At 38.9% G+C, this 18,550-nt stretch overlaps 1 protein-coding gene across 4 annotated transcripts in view; it reads left to right on the forward strand.

Annotated features, from left to right (window-relative positions):
- UBAP1 (ubiquitin associated protein 1) overlaps positions 1-18,550 on the forward strand; it is a 58,610-nt gene that overhangs the window by 33,786 nt on the left and 6,274 nt on the right. For 2 of the 4 annotated variants that reach the window (XM_090274297.1, XM_090274298.1), the window contains 2 exons: positions 9,829-9,953; positions 14,686-15,621. In XM_090274297.1, coding sequence (XP_090130423.1) covers positions 9,829-9,953; positions 14,686-15,621 — 1,061 coding nt within the window. Of the gene's footprint in view, positions 1-9,746; positions 9,954-14,685; positions 15,622-18,550 lie in introns of those variants that run through there. The other 2 variants (XM_090274296.1, XM_090274299.1) reach the window with 2 other exon arrangements.

Consider the following 18,550-nt stretch of genomic DNA (forward strand, 5'->3'; position numbering starts at 1 on the left):
GTAGATCTGACGTTGCCTCTGGATCCTTTTTTCAGGGGAAAAGAGAAGACAGCCAGGAACACAGGAAAGGCCTAGTGAGAGAAAATAGCAAAAATGAAAAATTTAAACTTATAATCTTATTTTAAAAGAAAAGGTTTCTATCTTGAACCTCTTTCTGATTGATTGTAGTGAAAATAAGTTGGGCCCCAGGTTATATGTTTCTGTCAACCAATTTAGAGAGATTATAATTCTGTAGTTGTCTGATCAATAAAGGCTTTTTTAAGGATTTTCTCAGTCTCCTAAGTAAAATTTTATTGTTGAATGAAATGTTCTACTTGAGTAAAATTTGAGAAAAGAGTTCTCTCTGGTTTCTTATGCTTTAAGTTGCTGAGCTCCTACTTGAGTTTCAGTGACGTTTGTTGGGTTTTTATATTGAGAATCTTATTTTTAGATATCATATAGTTTAAGAAATAGAAATTAAAGGTAATAGTTGGAGAATAATTAAAAGACAATCTTGTAGGCATCTTGAGTGTAGAGAATCAGGTTCAGCCTGGCTTTATAAGGCTGAAATTAGAAAGCCAAGAAACTAAGGCTACTACTATCACCATCTTTCAGGAAACTAAATAGACATTCCTCACTGCTTTTCTCTGTGGATGTGTACTGTTTTAATTTTTCTTTTATACAGATTTGCTTTTTTGCTTACTTGTGTAGAATACATGGGGCCAGAAATGGGCGCCCCTGTTATGGTACTTCTTGCTACTGGAACTTTCAGCTTAAGTGGCTAACATCATATAGCTAGAGTTGTATCTTTTAGTCAAGGGAGTATCTTGATTAAAATTTAAGAGTATCCCCCTAAATTAGATATTCCCTGACTGGTCCATTTGGGGGGACGGAGGGAGAGGGGGAGGACGGGAGGGAGGGAGGGGGAGAGAGAGAGTGACTCTGTGTGTGTGTGTGTGTGTGTGTGTGTGTGTGTAAGCTAGGGCATTTGGGGTATGGACAAGGAGGTAACAACAGCACTCATGAAAATGCTTTTTTTCTATTTATGTTTTTGGGCTGATTAGATCTTGTGCTGTTCTGTTTTATGCCTCTTTTTGAGCTACCTTCAAGTTTATTTTTTCCACCTGAGGTTGAACTTCTTCCACTGTCATTAATAACCATATATTCCTAAATAACAGAATGAGAGATAATAAACAGTTACTTCTCAAGGATCTTTAAAAATATTATCTTTATGTTCGTTACAAACCCTTGGTGTAGTTTAAATCAGGCCTTTCTTTGATCCTGGTGCTTTAAAATGTCAATCCTCTTTAATTTTTAACTCATTTAGCCACTTGTTTCATCTAAGAAAAAAAGTTATTTTCCAGAAATGACTTCTAAAGGATTCTAAAAAAATACTTCTCTTTAAAAAAAATAATTTTCAACAAACAAATAAATTACTCCTTTAATGCCTGGAAAAAAAATGTCTTGAGATTTTAATTTAGGAGAGCATGTCTCTATAACTGGACTTAATAAAAGTAAACTCCCTCCTTGAAAGGCTAAGCTACCCTATTAATGACCTTTAGCTAACTTCTAGAGAGGTGAATTTTGCTCTTGGTATAATTTCTACTAAGATATTGAAATACTTTTTCTGCTGAGTAATAGAAAAGGGTATTTAATTTATAGAAAAGGTTTTAAGTATTGATCTGTTAATGCTTTACAGTATTATGAAGATAAGTTGACAGTCATTTAATTGTTCTCCTGTATGTAATATGCTGTTAAGATTTTCTCTGTATTTTTTTGTTTTCAGCATTTTGACTCTGATGTGCCTTGGTATGGTTTCCTATGTATATATATTGCTTGCAGTTAGCTAAACTTTTGGGATCTGTGGGTTAATGTCTTTTTAAATCACTTTTGGAAAATTTGTGACTGCTATCTCTTATCACATTTCTTCTGCCCCATTGTCTCTCTTATCCTTTTGAAACTCCAGTTAGTATATGTGCATTAGGTTGTTTGATAATGTTCCAGAGAATTCTTAAGGTTCTGTTTCATTTTTTTCTTACTTTTGTGTGTGTGTTTCCATTCAGTTAATTTTTTTTTTTTAAACCTAACTTCAAGTTCTCTGATTTTTTTCCTCTGCTGAGTATTGTCTCCTGGCTGGCTTCTGAACTATCAAAATTTTCTTCTCTTGATACAGCATTTCCCATTTCTAGCATTTCCAGTTGTCCCTTTATTTTGCCATCTCTGTTGAAATTCCCCATCTGCTCACACATGTTTACCTTCTTCATTAGATCCTTTAACATATTTATTGTAGTTATTTTAAAACTCTCTATTTAAATTTCTCAAGCTACCCCTGGATTTGGATCTGATGGCTCCTTTCTTGATAGAACACATTTTCTTTTTTGTGTATTTTATTTTTAATTCAATGCCAGACTTTGTATATTAAAAGGCTCATTTTGTAGATTATCTGTAGGGTATGAGTAACATTTTCTTCCTACTTCGCATTCTATAACGTCGTGTAATATTGTGTCTTTGTCTCTACCTATCTACCTAGCTATCTTTCTAATTTTGCAAGTGTTACCTGATTGAGGCTTTAAGGTAGTGATACTCAATTATGGAATTGCAATTTTCCTGTTGGTCTTTTTCAAAAACCTGTTCGGATGAATTTGAATTAACAGGAAAACCTGAGTTAAGCAAATTAATTTGTTGCCCTCTATTAGAAATTTCTCTTCTGTACACATGCAGCCTGGTCTCTTTTACCATGGTGTAATACAAAGTGATGTGCAGATCCTGACTTCAAACTGCCACAGCCACAGGTCATCAGAGATATGCTTTCTTTTTCTAAACTGAAGTTAGGAAAATGGGCCCAGACATTTTAGAAAGATCTTCAGTAACAAAGACTGAAACTTAAAAGTATTTGGGATGAGCCAGGAAATTGTTAGCCACAATGCTTAATTCTTTGGTCCATGTGGTTGTTTTTATTTAAAACATAAAATATATTGAAAAATAAGATAAATTGATATATTTAAATAGATATTCTGATATATTGAATAAAAATGAATAGTTTCAAAGGCATGATTATACAGTATTTGCAGAAAATATTCTTTTTAATGATCATAGCATCATGATTAGTTGTACTTACGGCCATCTTTGTCCATTATTCAAAAGGTTGCTTTTTTTGTTGCCATCTCTTTATTTTTTTTTCTTAAGTTACATTTTTTTGATTTTGCTATTATAGTTGTCCCAATTCCCCCCCCGCCCCCCTCAGGCAATCCCCACACCATTGTTCATGCCTTTGGTCCTGAGGATAAGTTCTTTGGCTACTCCATTTCCTATTCTGTACTTTATATCCCAGAGAAGGAAAACTCTGATTCCAAAAAACCTCCGCTGCCTTGCGGCATACTTCTTCAGGGGAAAGGCTAAGGGAGTAAACCCCGACAGAAAATCCGGAGCCGGAGTCCCTAAGGCGGTTTGACGTTGTAGTCAACACCGGCAACTCCTGCGGCGCACCTGAAGCCAAGCTGTATTGACTCCGTCTTTCCCTTGGACCCTTCAGCTGCGAAGAGAAGGGGGGTCTGCTGCATGGGCAACAGCAGACCCTCCATATCACCCTGCCCAGGCTCTGTAGCTTCAGCTTCACTGGAGAGGACACTCCAGCGTCATCGCAAGATGTCGATTCAACACGGGAGGAGACAGATACCGTGTCACTCCCGAGTCGGACTGCACAGCCATTCTCGGCAGTGCAGATAGACTCTTAAGAAGCTACACCATCGTCTCTCGAGGCTCTAGTCTCTCGAGACGGACGGCTGCCGACGACTTTATATCCTCATGGCTCTTCTGTAACTACCTATTTGTCTTCTTAATTCCCTCACCTCTTCACTCATTGCCTCACACCCCCTCCCATCTGGCAACCATCAAAATGCTCTCTGGCCCTGGCTGGTGTGGCTCAGTGGGTTGAGTGCCGGCCTACGAACCAAAAGGTCTCGGGTTTGATTCCCACTCAGGGCACATGCCTGAGTCACAGGCCAGGTCCCCAGTTGGGGGTGTGCGAGAGGCAACCGATTAATGTTTCTCTCCTTCTGTTTCTTCCTTCTCTTCTCTCTAAAAATAAATAAATAAAATCTTAAAAAACATACTCTCTATATCCACAGTTTTGTCTCTGTTCTTCTTCTTTGCTTAGTTTTCTTTTTAGATTCAATTGTTGATAGATATGTACTTACTGCCATTTTGTTGTTTATAGTTTTGATCTTCTTTATCTTAAATAAGTCCCTTTAACATTTCATATGATAATGGTTTGGTGATGATGAACTTCTTTAGTTTTTTCTTGTCTGGGAAGGTCTTTATCTGCCCTTCTATTCTAAATGATAGAGCAATCTTGGCTGTAGGTCCCTGCTTATGATGACTTTGTATATTTTTTGCCAATCCCTTCTAACCTGCAAAGTTTCTTTTGAGAAGTCAGTTGACAGTCTTATGGGAACTCCCCTGTAGGTAACTAACTGCTTTTCTCTTGCTGCTTCTTGCTGCTTTTAAGATTGTTTCTTTATCTTTAATCTTTGGCATTTTACTTATGATGTGTCTTGGAGTGGGCCTTTTTGCATCCATCTTGTTTGGGACTCTGTGCTTCCTGGACTTGCATGTCTATTTCTTCACCAAATTATAGAAGTTTTCTTTCATTATTTTTCAAATAGATTTCCAAGTTCTTGTATTTCTCCTCCCCTTCTGGCACCGCTATTATATTAATGTTAGAATGCTTGAAGTTGTCCCAGTGGCTGTTTACACTATCCTTATTTTTTTTTTGGGGGGGGGGTTCTTTTTTCTTCTAGTTGTTCTGATTGGTTGTTTTTTGCTTCCTTATGTTTCATATCAGTGATTTGATTCTCAGCTACATTCACTCTACTGTTGTTTACTTGTAAATTGTTCTTTATTTCAATTAGTGTATCCTTCATTTCTGTCTGGATCTTTTTTATGCTGTTGAGGTCCTCACTTAAGTTCCTTGAGCATCCTTATAACCAGTATTTTGAACTCTGCATTTCATAGATTGCTTATCTTCATTTTGTTTAGTTTTTTTCTGGAGTTTTGATCTGTTCTTCCACTTGGACCATGTTTCTTTGTCTCCTCATTTTGGCAGCCTCCCTGTGTTTGTTTCTATATATTAGGTGAGCTTCTGTGACTCCCTGTCTTGGTAGCATGGCCTAATATAGTAGGTGTCCTGAAGGATCCAGTGGCACATCCTCCCCTATCACCCAAGCTTTGTACTCGAGGTGCAGCCTCCATGTGGGTTGAGCACAGCCTCCTGTTGTAGTTGAGCCTTGGTTGCTGTTGGCAGGTCAATCAATGCATGGGATTTACCCAGGCCAGTCAGCTGCATGTATTGGCTGTTACCACTGACCACTATGACCACTGACCACCAACCTCTGCCCTCTGTGGAAGGTCAGCTGTGCAGGGAAAGGGTGGTGGTGCTCTGACATGGTCTGTAGCTGTCTACTGGGCGTGTGGGTTCTGGGGTTTCCCAGGTGGTGCAGGTCAAGGTGAGCCTCCACTTGTGTTTTTTCTGGGGCACCCTGCCTGAGCTATAGAGCAATCTGAGATGGCTGCTACTTATGCTGGCTTGGAGATTCCCAGTGAAAGCCAAACTGAATTTAGGCTGGCTGCTGCTAGTGCCATACCTGGGGCCACTTAGCAATTGTTATGGGAGGCTGAGGGCTCACTGAGACCTGCTGTTGCTTCTTTGAAAGGATTTAGGAAGTTGTGAAGCATGAGCCACCACCAGCCATTCCTATGGAAAAGCCACTGTTAACAGTTGTAGGTTGAGTGGACAGAGCTTTAGGGGATCTCCAGCTCCAGAGCAGGGCAAATAGTGTTAGCCAGGTAGATGGAGTCTCAGATATGGCACCTGCCTGCTGGCTCTGTGGTTCTGTCAGGTGAAGGTTCAGAAAAAGGACAGTGGCCTCTGCCCTCCTTTCTGTCTGGTAGAAAGCTGTCCCACTTCTCTATGGGACTGGGGAATCTCCAGCTCTTGCGTTGATGCCTGATACTTCAATTTCTCCCTGTGCGCCACTGGTGCCTTTCAAGCTGCTACCGCATTGCTGGAGCTCAGAGAGAGTGAGTCTGAGTAAGTCTGTGTGTGGATTCTTTAAGAGAAACTGCTTGGGACTCCAGAAGTTTCTTCCACTGACTCAATCTCTGCTGGTTTTTGCAGCTAGAAGCTATGGGGACTTATCTTTCTGGCACTGGAACCCTGAACTGGGAAGCCTGATGTGGGCCTGGGACTCCTCACCCCTGAGATATCCCTCCTGAATTTTTATCCACCTCAGGTAGATGAGGGATCAGCCCATTCTGTGTGTCTTCCCCTCCTACTAGTCTGGATGGATGTGGTTTCTTTAATTCTATAGTTGTCATTTCCATTCATCTAGATTTCTGACGGTTTTGAGTGATGGTTTTCTGTGGTTTAGTTATAGTTTTGATGTGGTTGTGCAAGAAGGCAAATCATGTTTACCCATGCCGCCATCTAGACCAGAAGTGTCCTGTAGTATTCTTTTTAAATCCCTTTTTGCTTTTTATTTCTGTCCCCTCCTCCCAGTAATTACACAACTGCTCAATCCCTGTTGACAGTTTAAAGAACTAAGGGAAGGTTAGGGAATGTGCTAAATCACCTTAGCATTGGCTTTGTTGGTGAAATGAAACTACCTTTTTAAAGCAGATACCTGTAATTGATTCTACTTGATCTAGTCTGTCCCTAAGCTAAGGTCTAGTTCCATTTATAGAATATTACATCATCAGTGGATACAACACTGTTAATAGTTTCCTAACTGAAAGGTAGGCAAGGAAACTGAACACCATTCTTGAAAGGTATTCTCGATCCGCTTAGATATCTTTAGTACTTTTTAGTAGGTAGTTCCCCACCCTCAGCTCTCCATTACCATGTAGTAGAACTGTTTATTTAAAAATACTTTTTAGTATTAATATGGATAGATTTTCTTACACTTGTGTATCATATATGCTTATGTTACTTTGGATAGGATTATTTTGTAATATGTGTGTATCATATAATTAACTTCAAATGTATACTCAAACTTTCTTAAACAACAAACTTAATTCTGTGATTGTTAATTTGATTGTATTTTTTCCAAAGCTTCTTAGAAAATACTAATTTCAACTCTGTTTCCCCCTATTCAGGGTATGAGCCAAAGTTGAAATCTAACTTCAGGAAACATTTGAGCACCTGTTTTCATGGAAAACAGTTGGATAAAAATTCTTTAAAATTAAAAAACTTCGTTTTTAATCTCTATAACATAAAGCGCTTTATAAGTGGCAGAATGTTTTAGGGTTGTAACCACTACAAACTGTAATGGTACCTGAATTGGTTTTTTGTGTTTTTTTTTGCACCTGTTATATTTTTGTGACTTTGTCTAGAATCTTAGAAACATACTTGTGTCTTGCATGAGTACTCTATTAAAACAGTTTCATAACTAGCATTGCCATTTAGAATTTTAATAAATATTAATTCAATGTGAGTTAGTGTGGGGGTGAGAGTTAAATATGAAAGAAGTGTAAGACCGTGTCTTTATTTGTTCTTATTGAGCAAATCTCATCTGCCAGACATTATAGTAAACTTGGAGGATGTAGGAACAAAACATTTATCCCTTATTCAGGAGTATTCAAATTCACACTCTTGAGTCTCTCTGGGGGGAATACAAGGTAACAAACTATTAACAACACAGAGTGATAAGATCTGAGGTGGCGGTATGAACTAGGTGTTCTGAGATTGGAAAGGGAGAGGCTCTTATGTTCATTCTTAAAGGACTAAAAATTATTAAGTAATAAGAGTGGGAATGTGACAGGCATTGTCAGCTGAGAAAACAGCACTCATAGAGGTATGACCAAGTTGGAAATTTTCTCTAGTGTTAATGATTTCGGTTATGCCCAGAAAAATTATTAAATTGAACAGGTGTGGATTTAATTTGCAAGCTGAATGAGAAATAGTTAAAAATGTTTTGATTCTGGCTAAGGTGGGAGCAAGGGTCTTCTTCCTGATGGAGGGTTTCAGGTATAACAGAGCAATATCTACATCAGAATTGGGAATGACAAGATTGCACATATATATTGACCTTGATAGGTCTTTAAATCTATAGAGTTTTTAAAGATTTTATTCATTTATTTTCAGAGAGAGGGGAAGGGAGGGGGAAAGAGAGGGAGAGAAACATCGATGTGAGCAAGAGAAACGTTGATTGGTTGCCTCTCACACACCCCCAGGTGGGGACCCAGCCCGCAACCCAGGCATGTGCCCTGACTGGGAATCAAACTGGCAACCTTTCAGTTTCCAGGCTGGCACTCAATCACTGAGCCACACCAGTCGGGGCCAAATCTATAGAGTTTTTAGAAGGGAGGGAAGTCATGTTCCTGGAAGAGTTGTAATTTTCTTATTCTGTCTGTGAATACTCAAGAAAATACCCTAGTGTGAGGCCCAGAAAAAAGCCTTATTTTTATAGCTGATAACATTCCAAAAGCAAAATTTATTTTATCAACTGTGTTTCATTGTCTGTGATGATCTGCCTGTATGCTAGCCACAAACCTGGTCCAGAAAAAAACCCATAGTTCAGTTTGGAGTGTATAACTAGTGAGAGTCATATATTAAAAGCCACTCTCATTTTGTCTGACCATAGCAATCTGTGATGGGGTCCTGGTCTTTCTGTATTATTCAGCTATGATAGGCAGACAGTCTTTAGGGAGATAAAGCAGTTTCATCTTTAGAAAAAAAGATTTTTATCTATTCATTTTTAGAGAGTGGGGAAGTAAGAGGAGAAAGAGGGAAAGAAACATAAATCAGTCGTCTCTCGCACATGCCCCAAACTGGGAACCAAACCTACAATCCAGGTCTGTGCCCTAACCAGGAATCGAACCAATGACCTTTCACTTTGTGGAATGACACCCAACCAAGCCACACTAGTCAGGGCTAATTGTGTCTCTTGATAACCCCATTCTGATTCCCATGGCCTTCTTTGGTTTTCTTTTTATCTTAAGTGCTGTGCTTCATAAATATTTCCACGTCTGCTCCAGAATGTAGTCTTAAAAACAAAAAAATCTGGAGTAATTCTTTATATTAATTAAGAATGATTCCTACAAAAATAGAGAAATACTAATGAAGGAGAATTTTTTGTGGAGATTCTGTCATCAATTCAGCAGTGTTTACTAAATGCCCAATATGTACCAGGCAGTGTTGTAGGTTTGGAGACTACATCATTGAATAAAATCATCTTAAATATTTGCCTACAAGAAGCTGACATTCCATTAGGCAAGACAGACAATATATTAGAATGTAGTAAGTGTTTTTTTGGGAAAGATAGATGGTAACATGGGAGTATTGCGGTAAGAGTTGAGTAGTAATTTTAAATAGAATGGTCAGGGTGAGAAAGTGACATTTAAGTAAAGTTTTGAAGGATGTAATGGAATAAGTCACATCAATATTTGAGGGAAGAACATCCTAGAATGAGAGAATAGCCAGTGCAGAACTTTTGACTCGTGTTTGACCCAGTTATGGTTGAGAAACAGAGAATTACTGTGATTTAGTGCAGTGAGCTAGGAGGCAACTATGTGGAGTTGAGGGCAGAGAGATTGTGAGCATTGAGGAGGCCTTTTAGGCCACTGTGAAAACTTTAGCTTTTACACTAAGTATAACTGAAAATAAATCCTAATAAGATCAAGTAGGAGTTCTTCCTTAAAGAAAAGGTAAGAAGTCAGGAAAAGGTAAGAAGTCAGAGAAGGAACTTCTAGTCTTAGGATAACATAAAGTAATGTTGTATCCTAGATATAAGCTTATAGCAAAACAAAAAATAAGATTTTTGCTGATATTTTCTACTTTATTTTTGATTGTAGGGACTTTCAGTTACCTTGATGATGTCCCATTTAAGATAGGAGACAAATTCAAAACACCAGCTAAAGTTGGTCTACCTATTGGCTTCTCCTTGCCTGATTGTTTGCAGGTTGTCAGAGAAGTACAGGTAAGTGGTGATTTTTAGTTAAAGTTTAGTGCATTTAAAATTTACTAAGTAAGAATTTGATTTATAGTGAAATAGAAAAAAACATTCTCATATCTCTTATATTTTTTAAAAGATTTTATTTATTTATTTTTAGAAAGAGGGGAAGGGAGGGAGAAAGAGAGGGAGAGAAACATCAGTGTGTGGTTGCCTCTTGCACACCCCCAACTGTGGACCTTGCCTTGGCTGGGAATCAAACTGGCGACCCTTTGGTTTGCAGGTCGGTACTCAATCTACTGAGCCACACCAGCCAGGGCTCTTCTTTGTATTTCTTATAACTTCTGTTATTGTCTGGCTCACATTCTCTCTCTCTCTCTTTCTCTCTCTCTCTCTCTCTCTCTCTCACACACACACACACACACAAACATGCACATTTATATATCTATTACAGATCTTGTGTAATCTGTTAGATTCCTGGAATTCTATGCCTTGTCTGAAACAAATCCCCATTGCCTTTCTGACTTCCTTATTCACCTCTTTTCCTTTTCTTTGTTAATATTCTCATTATCTTCTTAGTGACTCAAGTTAGATTGTATTTTTCTCTCTGCCGTGTTTCCCTTTTACCATCCAGTCCACCCATGTTCCCCACAAATCAGTTTACTAGCAATTTGTTGAACATACTGTGTATATTACCTGTCTATACCATTCCTTTTCTCATGAACTGTTCTTCCCACTTGCAATATTTTTCTTTTTCTCACTGTACTAACAGCTGTTACTCTTCTAGAAATGCCATCTCCTCAAAAGCTTCTTTTCAACCATCTCATCTTTAAAGCTCAGTTATATATAGATGTATATATAGAATTACTTCTTGAAAGTAGCAGTAGCTCTATGTTTTGTGACTTGCTTTCTTCCTTCAGTACACAATTAATGACAGCTTGCCTTTGAGTGGTGCTCTGCTAGGCTGAGGATAGAGATAAATGCCTTAATCACTGTCCTCAAGGAGCTTACAGGTTACAGGAGTTAGGTGGAAAAACTAAAGTGCATTACTCATTCAAACACTTCTTCCTGCGACTTAAGATTTTTTAAAAATACACCTTTTATCAACGTTTTGTTTCTGAGGGATTTATGAAGGCATCCGCATGTTCTTCTAAAAAGCATTCTTTATTATAATCATAGTGGGAATATTTTAGTGAAAATAACTTTATTAAGCTATAGTTCACATACCATAAATTTTACTTTTTTTTCTTTTTGAATTAGTGTTTTTATTTTCTTTGGAAAATTCACCCTTTTAAGTTGTATAAATAAGTGATTCTTAGTATATCCATAGTTGTGTAACCATCATTATGATCTAATTCTAGAACATTTACATTGCCCCCAAAAGGAATGCAGTGCCTGTAGTAGTTACTTCCTATTTTCCAGTCTCCCTCTGCCCCTGGCAAACACTAAATCTACTTTCTATCTCTATAAATTTGCTTATTCTAGACATACCATGTAAATGGAATAATACGGCATATAGCCTTTTGTAACTGACTTATTTCACCTAGCATAATGTTTTCAAGGTTTATTCATGTTGTATGAATGGAATAGTAGCACTTCATTTATTTATTTATTTTAAGTATATTTTATTGATTATATTGTTACAATAGTTGCAATTTTTTCCCCTTTGCTCCCCTCTGCCCAGAGTACTTCATTTATTTTTATGGCTGAATAACACTCCATTGTATTGATAATACCATATTTTGCTTATTCATCAGTTGATGGATATTTTGGTGGTTTCCACTTTTTAATAGGAATAATGCTACTGTGAACATTTGTATACAGGTTTTTGTGTGGACATATGCTTTCCATTTTCTTGGCTATATACCTAGGAGAGGAATTGCAGGAGTGGAATTGCTGGGTCATATGGTAACTATAACCTTTTGAGGAATTTCCAGACTCTTCAGAGTGGCTGCATTATTATTATTATTATCCTCACCCGAGGATATTTTTTCATTCCTTTCAGAGAGAGAGAGAGAGAGAAACATCAATGTGAGAGAGAAACATCAATTGGTTGCCTTCTGGTATGCGCAGGACCAGGAATCAAACCCACAACCTGGGTATGTGCCCTGGCCGGGAATCAAACCCGTGACCCTTAGGTCTATGGGATGATGCTCCAACCAACTGAGCCACACCGGCCAGGGCATGGCTTCATTATTTTATAATCACACCCACATCCAGTTTCTCTACATTCTTGCCAGCTCTTCGTTATTATCTGACTTTTTGGTTATATACATCCTTGTGGGTGTACAGTAGTCTCTTATTGTGGTTTTGATGTACATTTCCCTAATTACTAATGATGTTTAGTAGCTTATATATTTTTGAATGGTGAATTGATTGATAACTCCTTTTGTGTATAGAGATTCTATTGGATCAGAAAAGATATAGCTTTCTCTTATAAAGTTTTACCTTGTTTTGTTTGCCTGGTGACTTTTTTATTGGCAACCACAAGTATTTAGTGAGCACCTGTCTGTGTGCAGGATACTATTAGCAATATGATAAAAAAAACACCTCCATTTTTCATCAGCTCTTATAGTACCCACTGCTTCATTGATCCATTCAGAAAACTTATAAAACATTCTTTTTAATTTAATTTTTTTTATTTTAGAGAGAGGCGAAGGGAAGGGGAAGGAGAGGGATAGAAACATTGATGTGTTTGCCTTCTGTCTGTGCCCGGACTTGGGACTGAACCCTCAACCCAGGCATGTGTCCTGCCTGGGAATCGAACCACTGACTTCTTGGTTTACGGGACAGTGTCCAACTGAGCCACACTGGCTAGTGCAGAAAACTTGTTTTGAATGCTGGGAATTTTCTGTTTATTTTATCAGTGTTCACTACATTCATAGCACCCACTAATAACAAAAGGGGAGATAAAGATTCTGAGTTCTACTTCTGTATGGGCCAGCTGAAATATTTTTGTTCTCTTATAGCAGATTAGCCTTAAACTTTGACTGTCTGGGGTTTCTCCACAGGGAATTTGGCTGTGATGTTGGTGCTGGATCCCTCCCTGTGCAGAGAATAGTCAGACCTAGATCTATAGAATGCTAGCTTGAAGCTTCCTATAACTTTGTCATCTTTGCCCTTGCCTGGCAGTACAAACTCAGTTTTTCAGCTGAGAATTCATCAAAGGGAGCCAGTAAAAAAACATGCATAACCGTTGTACCCAGGGTCCAGAAAGCTTTCATTAAATGTGATAGTGGTAGCCACAGTAGGGATGTATGGCCCTTAGTGTTCAAGTTTAGAGTGGATTCTATTGTCACTCCTTCATTGGCTAGAATTGCTGTGTATTAGCTGTGTAATCTTGTGCAGAGCACTTAAACTCTCCAAACTTCTGTAAAAGGGGGAATAATTAGCTTTTAAGATTGTTATAAGGATTAAATAAAACAATGTACTTAAAATGCTTACTCTGGTTCATGGTACTCCATAAATTTTTGCTGTTATTATTTATTATTGTACATTCAGATCACATTCTTACTTTTTCACTGTAATATTTCTGCTGTTTTTTCCCTGTATTTCTTTATGTTCCACATATTCTACATTACTTGAGTTATTAAAAAGAAAATAAATTTACAATTATTCTTGGGGATGACCAGAAATACTTTTATTATGTTTCTTCTACTCTGTATCTCTTTTCTCTCCTTTCCCCCTCTTCTTTTATTCTTAATGTATCTCCAGCCTTCAACATGCACACAAGCCATTGATGAGCTTTGTTACTTCCGGGTGAACGCCAAAGGTTTTGTTTCTCCTGTCTCTAGGTGAATTTCATTTTATATGATAGCTGTGCATTTATTTTTTTGAGTGTGCAAATGAAATTTTTGTAAGTTGAGCTATACTTAAAGGTATTGTTAAGGAACCATGAAGTAAATCCTCATGCAATTTGCTCTGTAAAATCTTAATTTGACTATGTCTAAGTTTCTTAATAAGTGGGTTTCCTGCATTTAGAGTACAATCTATTCATTATAATTTCATAGTGGTTTAAGAAGCATAGAATTTTAAGTCAGACTGCCTGGGTACAAACCCATGCTCTACCACTTAACAGCTTTTATTACCTTGGGCAAGATAACAATAGTACCACTTTAAAGGGTTGTTGAGCAAAATCTAGAGAGTTATTACATAAACCGTGCTTCAAATCACACATGGTACCTTTTAAGTGCTTCTTAAATGTTAGGAGCTACTATTATTGAGCACAGGATCTGTCAGGTCATCGTGCTAGATAATAGAGATCTTAAAGCCTAAAGCCCAGTTTGCTGTCCACAAGAGGCTTGTGATATTGTTGGGGAAGTGTTTAGAGGAAGATTAAAGCTCTGGATCAAATGGTAGGGACAGATGCTTTATAAGAATTAAGAGGAAGGAACAGGCCATCAGGAAAGCTTCATAGAGGAGGTAGCTGAGTTTTGAGCCACCAATGAAGAATTCTAGGGAGGGAAATGGTCTGAGGGGAGAGAAGCAAGGGAAATGGCTAGGTAACACTTGGCCTTGTGCATAGGATTAGAAGTGGTGGGAACTCTTTAATTTCTAGAAGTAACCTGGGAGCATAGTTTGAGTAAATCCTATGAGACTATTAAGCCTCAGTCTTCTTTAGTGGAAATCATTCAATATATCTTAAATGCAGCCTTGCCCAGTTCTCTTGTGCTGAGTGGGGAAGTGAATTGGGTGGGGTTTCACTGGGAACAGGCAACCACCTGGGTTCACACCTCCTTTCTCTGATATATCTTTGCAGTATGACTTCTCCTTGGAAAAGAAAACCATTGAGTGGGCTGAAGATACTAAGAAAATCCAAGAAGCCCAGTGGGAAGCAGAGCGCATGGCTGAGGAAGCAGAAGCTAAAGTGAATTCTGTGAGTGGCCCAGAAGGTGATAGCAAATTGAGCTTCTCCAAGACTCACAGTACAGCCACAATGCCACCTCCTATTAACCCCATCCTTGCCACCTTACAGCACAACAGCATCCTCACCCCAACTCGGGTCAGCAGCAGTGCCACGAAACAGAAAGTTCTCAGCCCACCCCACACAAAGGCAGATTTCAATCCTGCTGACTTTGAGTGTGAAGAAGACCCATTTGATAATCTTGAGTTAAAAACTATTGATGAAAAAGAAGAGCTGAGAAACATTCTGGTAGGAACCACTGGACCCATTATGGCTCAGTTACTGGATAACAACTTGCCTAGAGGAGGCTCTGGGTCTGTGTTACAGGATGAAGAGGTCCTGGCATCTCTGGAGCGTGCAACACTAGATTTCAAGCCTCTTCACAAACCCAATGGCTTTATAACCTTACCACAGTTGGGCAGCTGTGAAAAGATGTCGCTGTCTTCCAAAGTGTCTCTCCCCCCCATTCCTGCAGTAAGCAATATCAAATCCCTGTCCTTCCCCAAACTTGACTCTGATGACAGCAATCAGAAGACAGCCAAGCTGGCAAGCACTTTCCATAGCACATCCTGCCTCCGCAGTGGCACGTTCCAAAATTCCCCAAAGCCTTCCACCCAAAGCAGTGTCAGCGAGCTCAATGGGCATCATACTCTTGGGCTTTCAGCTTTGAACTTGGACAGTGGCACAGAGGTGCCAGCCCTGACCCCTTCTGATATGATCTCCCAGATGCCTTCCTTCTCTGTCTTGTCTGTATGCACAGAAGAATCATCACCTCCAAATACAGGTCCCACGGTAAGCCTTTTAAGTCCCTAAATTAAAGCTCCAAAAATTTCTAAATTCTACCTAGCAGTTGCCACCATCACAGTCTTTTTTTCAAGGTTTAGGGCAAGATGGGCATGGCCAAATGACCTTGCTTATATATGTATTCTGGTTATTTTCCTGAGGACAAGGATTAGTAGCTCTGTACCTACCCTGGTTAATGTGGGCTTGTTCTGCCTGCATCTTCTGGTCTTTTCCTTTGAAAAGATAATGTATTGTCATTTGAGCAGTGTTTTCTTGCCTAATCAATTTCTCCTCTGTGTGACATGCCTTGTGTTTGCATTTTTTTAAAGGCTTTCTTTTTTTTTTAGGGTTGCTTGGTGGTACTCATCTTCTGTCTGTCTGCCTCCCTTTCTCTTCATTCTGTCCTAAAGTTTGGTTCTTGTGTGTATCATGGTTCAGCTGATTTGGGGTTGTTTCTTCAGTCTGGGTGGTGTTTTAGTCCCTGAGAAATAATCTGTATTAGAAATCCAATTAAAATGTAAAAATTTGCCACTTTTAAACTTGTAGGTTTTAATCCTGCAATTCCTTTTTTTCCCCCTCTCTACTAAGAATTTTGCAGTTTTCTCCAAAGGAAGGGGAAGGGAAGGTGGGATTCCAGATTTAGTGTTGGAAGTATGGGTTGATAAAAAGTTGCATGTGTCATCTTTTAGAAAATCTGATTTTGTCACACAAAAAAGTTGCATATGCAGTGAAGGTACTTTGTCACAGAGTGTAGCCTTAGCTCTTGATGTGGTTGTTTCAGCAGAACAGAATAATACATTGTTGCATTCTAGGATGGATATGATGGAAGTCCAAGAACCTTTTGCTATACCAGTCCACAAATTTTTTTAAGTGTATTTTATTGGTTATGTTTTTACAGTAGTCCCAATTATTTTCCCTTTGCTCCCCTCTGCCCAGTACCCCTCTTCCATCCAGCAATTCCATCCCCCTTAGTTCATGTCCATGGGCTGTGCATATAAATTCTTTGGCTTCACCCTTTCCTATATTCTTAGCTTCCCCCTGCCCATTTTGTACCAACCAATTATGCTTCTTAATCCCTGCACCATTTCCCCATTTCTCCCCCTTTCCTCCCCCAGCGGTTAACCTTCCAGATGATCCCCCTATCTTGATTTTGTTCCTATTCTGGTTTGCTTAGTTGGATCTTTTTTTTTTTTTAGATTCAGTTGTTGATAGTTGTGAGTTTGTTACTATTTTCACAGATTTTTAAAATGACAGCCTATCCAAGACTGTATTTAGAGCTAGAAAGGAGGCTGATTGTATTGGTGGAATATCTATCAGACACCACAACAAGCTTGCTATTAGTTGGTAGAAAGATGAGCCTTGGCCTGCTTATAGCAAGTATAAGGTCTCAGCAATAGCATTTTTGGTAAATGATTGTCTCTGTGTCAGTGCTTCCATTGTCAGAGCTCACTGCTGCTTGTAAACTTCCATGGACCTTGACCCAGATAAACTCGATGAGTACATAACACTCTAATGTTACCTCCTAGGAATGGGCTTCATCCTAATTCTTCCTGACTCATATACTTTAGAGAAATTAAAAGCACTCTGGGAAAGATTAGGTATCCTCAACCCCCTCCCACTCTCCCCAAATAATAGCCATGAACTAATGACAGAGGTCCTTCACAAACCAGAACACACTTTCTTTTTAAAGATTTTATTTACAGTATTTCCTCACTTACCGCGGGTATTACATTCTAGACTCCCGCACAATAGGTGAAAATCCGCAAATTAGGAACCTTACATTTATTTTAATATTTATATATATTTTAAGGCTTTATAAACCCTTCCCACACACTTACAAACCGTTCCCAGTCCCTTATTAACCTTTCCCACTCCCTTAACTTTTTCCACACTTTTATAAACACTTTTGTTCTTAAACATATTCTACACTCTTAAACCTATGTAACTTTAACAACATACGTATACAGTACTGCAAAAATCCCGCAATATAGCGAAAAATCAGCGATAAATAAATATAATATTTTTAAAATCCCGTGATACAGTGAGGCTGCGATAAGTGAACTGTGATATAGAGAGGGACTACTGTATTTGTTTTTATGGGAAGGGAGGGAGAGGAACATCAGTTGGTTGGCTCTCACATGCCTCCAGCTGAGGACCTCACCTGCAATCCAGGCATGTGCCCTGACAGGGAATTGAACTGGCGACCTTTTAGTTTGCAGGCCGGTGCTCAATCCACTGAGCTATACCAGCCAGAGCCAGAGCACTCATTCTTTGACCCACCTGCTTATGAAATTTCTTTTGGATCCATTCATTTTAGGATTGGAGGTAGCCAGTTTCTTGCTGGTTTGGAGACTTCCTGCCTTCAAGGAGCAGATAGAAACAGCTAGAGTTCTGGTGTTCTTCTAAGGCAGTCATGATTCTTTACCCTTAGGGAGCAAAGCCTGGTCTCCATCCTGGCCCTCTCTCTCAGTGTGGGTTTTTGAAACCAACAGTGAGAACCTTTCCCAGTGAGAGAAGCTCTTCCCTCCAGGATAGTTAAGTGACTTGAGGCCAGGGGCAGAGGCAGGGGGGCTGTGTGGTCAGCTGGGCTGTACACACCCTTCACTTAGAAACTCCCAGGGAAGTATTCCTGGAATTTGGTTCTTGTTGGCTATTTTAAGCCCAATGTTTGGGTCTTATTTTTCATGTTTAAATTTCATGTTCTAGTGTTTATATAAACTAATGTTAGAAGTTGAGAAATCCATGGGATCATCTTGAGATAACAATCTTGTAATGTACCCTTATTCTGAGTCCAGCATAAAACTGCCTGACCTAGCTTTAGCCAATGTCTCTTCCTACTCTCCCCCTAACTATTCAGGGGCCTTGCTCTGTACACAGGTTAGGCTCATTCCACCATTGGGTTCTTTTTCTCCAGGTGTGGATACATTCCTCTTTTAGT

The sequence above is a fragment of the Furipterus horrens genome, unplaced genomic scaffold, assembly GCF_987537825.1.
Source record: "Furipterus horrens unplaced genomic scaffold, mFurHor1.1.pri manual_scaffold_4, whole genome shotgun sequence".
In the NCBI taxonomy this organism is placed as follows: Eukaryota; Metazoa; Chordata; class Mammalia; order Chiroptera; family Furipteridae; genus Furipterus; species Furipterus horrens.